We start from the raw sequence: 7,989 nt of genomic DNA, 5'->3' as shown, positions 1-7,989 counted from the left end.
CAATAAGCAACACGTATCACCAACTCTTAAATAAAATGATAAAACACACTTGAGCACACTCGAATTCATGTCTTCCTACACTAACAACAATACCAATATCAACCAAGTTCAAGACTCAACCAGCACATCATCTCTATTCTTTAGTATTAATTAATTTAAGTTTAAATAAAATAATAAATTTACTTATTTTGATGATGATGATGATATAACTTTTTATGTTTTTACATTTGTAAAAGAAAAAAAAAGGAAAATTAAGGACCCACATAAATATAAAAAAATGGAACTCAAATAAACAAATTCACAAGATCATGATCCTTTCCAACACCAGACACAGAGGTTGTGATTGATTCAAACACCATCAACAGGTCATTTTTTTAGAGTGTTGAAACCTGTTAAGCCAATATCCAATCCCCCAACTACAGACTTCCAGCTTCTTTATCACATTTAGGCAACCCCTTAATTTAACCCCAAACTACATCAAATGTCAAATCCTCATCCAAACTTGAGTTTTCCCATCTGCCACCGACCACCTCATATCCACCATCTTGGGTAAAAGGACAACAGAGTGCCCCATGCTGATCGTGGTGTGAGGGTAGCTATACAGTGTAGGGGCAGTCCCCATAAACCAGATTTTGATAAGCAGAGAATTGCATTTTATCATTACAAACTATTTTGTTACAACAAAAAATTTATCCTCTGTGTTCAATTTTTTTTATATCGAACTGGAACTGGCAACTAACCAGGCTTTGAGCAATCTTAAAATAGGGGCAAGCTTGGAGGGAAGCGCACATGCATCCATTGTCTTTCGTATGTTGATAAATGGCTCCATCCAATTTCATCAAGCAAAGAGAGCTTCAATTCATAGAGTTTTTTCTTTGGAGGCTCTCCATCATCCTGAATCATCTCATTTACTACCTGCAACAGTCGATAATTGAATTGAGCTCAAGTGAAGCCACTTGTTTAGGCTTTCATTTGAAGAATTTTCTATCCGGTAACAGGGGAAATTACCACATTTACAGTCAACCAACGCATTAATGTGAAAACAAAACCTTATCAAAAGCCCAATGCACACTAATTAGCACATGCATAGGTTTTTATGGAATGGGACTGACAATCATGCTTTTCTTCAATCAAATATGTTTCATAAATTTTTTTATGCAGGCTGACATGCGAAATAAACCATCAGTAATATAACAATGACTAAGTGCTATTTTTTTTCCAAATAGTAATAATTAGTTTAATAACTACACTATGCCACTTAGATTATCCTGACAGAAAATACCTTTAGAGCGGTTCCAAGTCTTCCACATCGTCTCTCACGCAGTACAGAGAGAGTGCCGTATTTAGAGGATTTCAGATCTACCCATTTCGTTAGTTCTTTAAAGTTCTCCTCAAATAAATCTGACTGGACATCAGAGCCCACAGCAGATTGGCCTCCAGTTTGGTCCGAGTCTTTTGTGCCTTCAATAGCAGCCAAGACTGAAGCTTTCTCACCCTATAGCAGTAAAGACAATAAATTCTAATTCTTATGAAGATGATAAGCTACAATTACTGATTTTGTTGTTACATGTCTTGTATATGAGCAGATATCATCTCATTTTACAGTAAAAGAATATAATCAACATCAGAATGAAGAATGCTATAAAACAATGAACTAAAAGATTCCCACTAAAGTTGTAGACTAATGTACAGGAAAATTGTGCAGCAGGACTTACGACAGTAGAAAATCTTTGATTACATATATCAACCTGCCCCCTAAAACAATAAAGAGGAAGATCCAACAATGACATACTGCTGTTTTACATTCATGTTTCCATTAGCTCACAAGATGTGAAGAAAGCAAGTAAATCCTTGACTTATGTTGGTGACTATGGTCCTACGCAGGAGGGAGATAAGATAGAGATATTCAAGTCCTTAAGCCTCCCCAAAGATTTAACTTTCTGAGAGTGGTCATGGATTTTATTTACATGCCGTTATTTCAGTCTCATCTCTGCATTCTCTTCCCCTCATTAAAGAAAACGAATTACTGGTAGTAGCCAATATCAGCTAGGATACAAGTTATTAGAACATAACCATGTGATATGTATACCAATGACTACCTTTAGAGTTTCAATCTCAGCCAATGCCAGTCCTTTTTGGTATAGTGCCTGTGCTAATTGGTTGCGAGAAGTCTCCATCTTCTTCTTATTTTTCTGAAGAAATAAAAATCATAAAAGTAAAGATCAAAATCTTGTGAGTATACATAAAGAGATGAGATAGTAGCATGGATGACACACTCAAGAGCATCAAACTTCTTAAAAAAAGAAAGTAGCATGTTTAGTGACTTTAATTCTGATAATATACTTTCCTGAATTCCTAAATGGAATTGTACAGCATGGTTAAGGGAAGGGGAAGGGGAAAGGCAAACAGGCAATCTAAGTAGTACCTCAGCCTCCTCATCCTCTGGATCACTTTTGAGTGAAAAGAATTTTGCCAGTTCATCTCTGTCTATACTATCAATCACCTCATTTGCTGCATCTATAACCTGCATGGTCAAATTATATTAAGAAAATTTATTTTTAGTTTAGGTTTTCCCCCTTTTAGTTTTGGAATATTGTGAAGTTGAACAGACAAAACCCTGATTATTTGTCTCAAAGCTTCTGCTTTTATATCTGTAAACTCCTAGCTAGAATTAATTATTAGCCAGTACGTCTTGCCAAGCACATAAACTTCAACGAAACAAGGGGCAACCTCAACAAGACACTTTCCCAAGCAGACATAAGAGAGGCATCAATGTTTACATACCAAACTCTGCTTCCCTAATACTCACCTCATCATAATGCTGGGTTTTGTCATCAATATTGTCACGAGAAAGCAAACTTTCCATGATCTTCACAAGCAATGGAGTGTATTCAGGGTATTCAGACTGCCAGATAGCACATAATAAATGTTAATTGATACAAAGCACAAATTACAGCCAATTGAGCAGTTCCAAATTACTAAAAGAAAGACACCATCTGTTCTTGCAGTAAGAATCTATATCTAGATATAGATGTCATATAAAACAGATTCTACTTTCAGGAATTATATGCCAATTTAAACACAGATGAATTCAAGTAGTTACAATAGCAACCTTCTCACATTGAAAAATTGGCATGTGTAACACTGGCACAAAACTTTCTTCACCATGTTTGACAACAATTTAGACAGTTATAAAACAATATTCAGCTTGTATTTGAAGAGCTAACAAAATTTGGTGCAGGAAATCATTGTTTCAGGCGTAACTTGTATATAAATTTTCACATCTCTAATTCCTATATATGATTTTGCTACAAGTATACCTCAGTTTTCAACAGGAAAAAAACAGAAAATATGCTAGACTTGGATTGTGGTAGACACTAGCCCAGTGACTGCTTGATACAAAGTTTGAAAAAACTAACTCTTCAAACAATGCCTAGGGAGAGAGGATGCTTCCTCAGAAAGAGATGCACCTTTCTTCTAATCTTTGGAAAGAATATACCTAAACTAAAAAAAGGTTGACATAGAGTTCTAACCTTGAGCAATTGAGCTAACTTTTTCCATTCTGAGCGACCTTCATCAGTATCTTGCTTCAGACTTCCAAAAACCTTTAGCTTTGCATCTCGAACCTAATTGAAGAGTTGAACAAGCATTATTCTATATGTTGACATCAAAGAAAATAGATGTTTTAAATTGAAAAGTATAAGGCCTTATCACAAGCAAAGAATTGATATGAGAGGATACAACAATAGAACATGCAATTTTAATTATTATTCAGCCATTCAACCATTGCAATTTATTACCAATGGTAATTGCTACAAGTTGGCAATTTAGAGTTGCCTTCGGAATCAGCCCCCATGACAACATTGCAAATGCTTAAAGGGTGTTTGGTTTAAGGAATGTAAAATTACCTTCAATAATAAGATTATGGTAATGTAAGATTACGGGGTGAAATGCGGATGTTACATTATCTTGTGTGGTTCATTTGGTTGGCATGCAAGAATTTGATGATTGGTTGGCAGAATATAAGATTACCTATAAGCACATTTTACTAAATTATTCTTGTTATAGAGTTTGTTATTTTAACAAATTTAGTTGCTTTAATACTTTTTAGTCTTAATTTTAATATAATTATGATAAATTATAATAATTATTGTTTTATTACAATTTATATATTAATAAGTAATTATATGATGTTGAAATAAATTTATAAATCATATTTATAATCATAATTAATATATTAATAAATAAATCTTTAGAGTAAATGTAATAATTATAGTTTTAAAATATGAAATTTACCGTTTTGCTGTTAAAGAAAAAGGAGAGATTCTTGTTTTTAGTTAGACTTGAACTTTATTTGGGAAAAAAGGAAAAAAGACGAAACTAATTAAAATAAAAAAAATAAAGGGTAAATTGGTCCAAATTTAATTTTATGCTCGTAAACTAAGATAACCTAAAGAATGGGTGGTATTGCGATTACACCCTATATTCCGAATCTTGACACTATTTGGAAATATCAGATTACGAGGTAACCAGAATGTTGAGAATCCAAACAAGATAATCTTATTCTAGAATGTAAGATTACAAGGTGTAATGTTACATTCGGCAAACCAAAGACACCCTTAATGTATCAAACACATTGACAACAAACACTTTACTATACAGTGATAGGATCCCACAGAAATGGAAGGACTCAAACAGAAACAGTGACCAGATTCCAAAGATGTTAAGATGTATTATGTCATTGATAGTAAGTTTGAAACTGTAAAGAATGGTGTAGCACAGCTATTTTCAGACTAAAGCATCAGAATGAATGTCAGATATAAATTTTTAGCTATTAAGGGAACAACTTTTGTAGTTTGTTTGCCTTACCAAATTTCAGACATAAGAAATAAATGAACAAAATTAACTTCCTGTAGTATCTAGAAACGAACAGCATTTATGTATTTCCTCTACAGCAGACAACCTGCTGCAAATTGGAACTAATATTGAAAATTTGCAAACCTGATGCTTGGAACCTCAGTGGACAGTTGCAAAAAATATAATAGTTCTATAACCACAAAAGTAGAATCATCATAACACTCAGGTAAGAACATTAGACAACTTTCAAATTGCAGAAAAGCTAAGTATCCAGAGGAAATCTGTTCCAGTTTTCATAATTGATACCATTCATAGTAAAAATCTTGAAAAAGGAATAAATAAAATAAATATTCAAAGCAATAAACGCTAGAAGAAACCATGACTATATGGGTTTTTGACAACTATCCATTATATTAAAATGGTTAATAAGAACTTATTATAGTTTCATAACAAGAAAACAATGATGAAATAAAACTTTGCATCCATTAAATCCACAGGTACCAAGTTTAACGTATACCTCTTCTTCTAAACGCTCAGCTATAGGTTTAGTGCAAGCTGCCGAAGAACCTTTTCTTTTGTCTTCATCTGTCTGTCAATAAAATACTATTAACCATGGCAGAATAAACAAGAAGGTAAATATCAGCAGTGCATCATTTTAACCATAGAAGCACTATTTAGGCCAGTCCAAACCAAACATGCTGAAATAAAAATATGTAGATACTCCATATGTAAAGGCAAATATATCACGACCTTGTTGGGTGGTATCACATAAGAGATCTGATAAGATACAGGATTCTTTCGTGGATCTTTTCCCTCTTCCTGACCAGCATATGATAGTTTCCCATGTGATATTGCTCCCAGCAATATAGATCCTTGTGAGGAGTTCTGAAGGAACAATCCAAGTGTTACTGTACATCTTCTATGCTATTAATAAAGTAAAAGAGACATCAATAAATGTAATACCTTTGGAAGCTTATCCTGGTTTGGTGGACTTAAATAAAATGCTTCTTTTTTCCTAGAAAATAATGCGTCAAGTCAACTACATTTACAAATAAGAAAAGACTGTACATAGAGTTGTTGAGTGTCTATATGAACTATAATTAAACATACCCTGGAACCAAAACAGATGATTTGAAGGTGCCATTTCCCATCACAAGGCCATCTGGTTCAGAGAAAAAGTTCAATCGAACAACATCCTAGTTTCAAAATAACCACAGGAACTGTAGTGAGCATACCTCATTGTTGACTGTTGACTAATCGTACAACAATATTGTAGGGATTATTATTTGATAGCTGATAATTAGGGATTGTAAATTATTTAGTTGCCCTTTTTCTTCCTTCTTATGTGTGTATAAAAGTATTGTAATCCTCCACAAGGGAGATATGAGGAAAACCTAAAATTTCTTCATCAAAACTTCTTTTTCCGCTGCCAATTTCGTTTCTAACATGACATCAGAGCCTAAATTCCGGATTTAGGGATTTATATTTTTTCTAAACCCTAGAATCTCAAAAATTAGGGTTTCCCTCTTTAGGCTTGGTTTTTGTTCTCACTGCCGGCAAAACCCTAAAGTCCGGTGACCAAAAATCTTTGCGCATGGTCTTTCACGTGCCGCTGTCAGTATCCTTTCTGTTCTTCACGTTCCGGCGCGTGTGCTTCACCCCACCAGAGTTTTGTCTTCCGGTTGCCTCCTTTGGCCTCGTAACTGTGTTAAAACCTTCCCTTTGCTGTTGAATGGTACGGGAATTTGAAGATTTTGGGTATTGTTTTTCCTCTTGAACGTTGGGTATTTTTTCTGTTTTTATTGCTGTTATTTTTTTGGGGCTTGGAGTATGTTTTTCTAATGGCAATAACAGAACAGAGAAAAAGGCTGGTTCAATTAGTTCGACAATCCTTCCTTACTCATAAGTCTCGTTAAGCTTTATGGAAGGAAATATCCTGTATGGTCGCGCTTGTGTTTGGCCTTCATCAAAGCAAGAGGCTTACAAGGATATGTGACTAGAACGACAAAGAAACCAGCTGAAAATGATCCTACCTTTACCTTTGATAAATGGGACTCAGAGAATTCCCTTGTATGGCCTTGGCTTATTAATGCAATGGAGTCGCATATTTCAAAGACTTATTTGTTACTCGATACTGCAGCAAAAAATGGGAGGCAGTTGCTCTTACCTATTCTAAGAACGGAAATGATGCTCGAGTCTTCGAATATGAGATAAAGTTCATAATACTAAGCAAGGTGAGATGCAGAAACTTGATTATATCATGACTTTCAAGCAAATTGTACAGGAGATGCATTTAAATTTAAAAATTTGATTGCAAAAGAGCGGGTCTATGATTTCCTTGTCGGGTTAAAGCATGAGTATGAACAAATAAGGGTTCAGGTGCTTGGCAAAACTCCCTTTCCTTCACTTGAGAAAACTGTTGCTCCTGTTCAGCAAAAAGAGAGCCCTCGGAGTGCTATGCTCTATGTGACACCTATTGAAAATGCCAGATTGGTGGCTAGTGGCACACAAAAGCAGCCAAAAGCAAAGAATCCTGAAAAAGATCACTTATAGTGTGATTATTGTGGCAAGCCAAGGCATATAAAGGAGACTTGTGGGAAACTTCATGGTCGACCCACCAGAGGAAGAGGAGGAAAAAGAGCTAATCAAACTCGTGGTCAAGCAAATTTGTCCGAAAGCAAAGTGTCATCCAAAGAGGTAGCTTCTACTGAGACATTTTCTTCAGATGAAATTCAGCATCTTCGGCGTCTCTTGTCCCAACTTGGCTCTTCCTCTAATGCAACATCAGCTAATAAATGTCTTTTCTTGTTTCCAATCTTTTCATAAGATGATTAGTACTTAGTTTGATGCTAAGGTGAAAATTTTGAGAAATGATAATGGCACAGAGTACAACTTTGAGGATCATCTATAGTCTTATGGAATCATCCACCAAACTACTTGTCCCAGAACTAGTGCACAAAATGGAGTAGCTGAAAGAAAGAAAAGACATTTATTGCAAGTTGCTCAATCCTTGATATTCACTATGAATCTTCCAAAAGCTTTATTGGGAGATGCGATTCTAGCAGCACCATATCTTATTAATAGAATGCCACTAAAACACTTGATTTTAAGGGACCTTTAGAAGTTCTACAA

The 7,989-nt window shown here is 34.8% G+C and overlaps 1 protein-coding gene across 2 annotated transcripts in view; it reads right to left on the bottom strand.

Annotated features, from left to right (window-relative positions):
- Positions 1-270: 270 nt before the first annotated feature.
- Positions 271-7,989, bottom strand: part of LOC105791164 (tripeptidyl-peptidase 2) — a 31,032-nt gene continuing 23,313 nt past the window's right edge. The window contains exons 25-34 of one of the 2 annotated variants that reach the window (XM_012619113.2): positions 5,968-6,053; positions 5,821-5,872; positions 5,608-5,742; positions 5,375-5,446; positions 3,534-3,626; positions 2,810-2,905; positions 2,426-2,524; positions 2,100-2,192; positions 1,283-1,495; positions 271-915 (exon numbers count right to left, since the gene is read on the bottom strand). In XM_012619113.2, coding sequence (XP_012474567.1) covers positions 757-915; positions 1,283-1,495; positions 2,100-2,192; positions 2,426-2,524; positions 2,810-2,905; positions 3,534-3,626; positions 5,375-5,446; positions 5,608-5,742; positions 5,821-5,872; positions 5,968-6,053 — 1,098 coding nt within the window. In that variant the 3' untranslated portion in view covers positions 271-756. Of the gene's footprint in view, positions 916-1,282; positions 1,496-2,099; positions 2,193-2,425; positions 2,525-2,809; positions 2,906-3,533; positions 3,627-5,374; positions 5,461-5,607; positions 5,743-5,820; positions 5,873-5,967; positions 6,054-7,989 lie in introns of those variants that run through there. The other variant, XR_001132807.2, reaches the window with a different exon arrangement.

The sequence above is a fragment of the Gossypium raimondii genome, chromosome 8 (assembly GCF_025698545.1).
Source record: "Gossypium raimondii isolate GPD5lz chromosome 8, ASM2569854v1, whole genome shotgun sequence".
Classification (NCBI taxonomy): domain Eukaryota; kingdom Viridiplantae; phylum Streptophyta; class Magnoliopsida; order Malvales; family Malvaceae; genus Gossypium; species Gossypium raimondii.
Note: the sequence above shows the minus strand (reverse complement) of the source record. Positions and strands in the feature narration are given on the sequence as shown.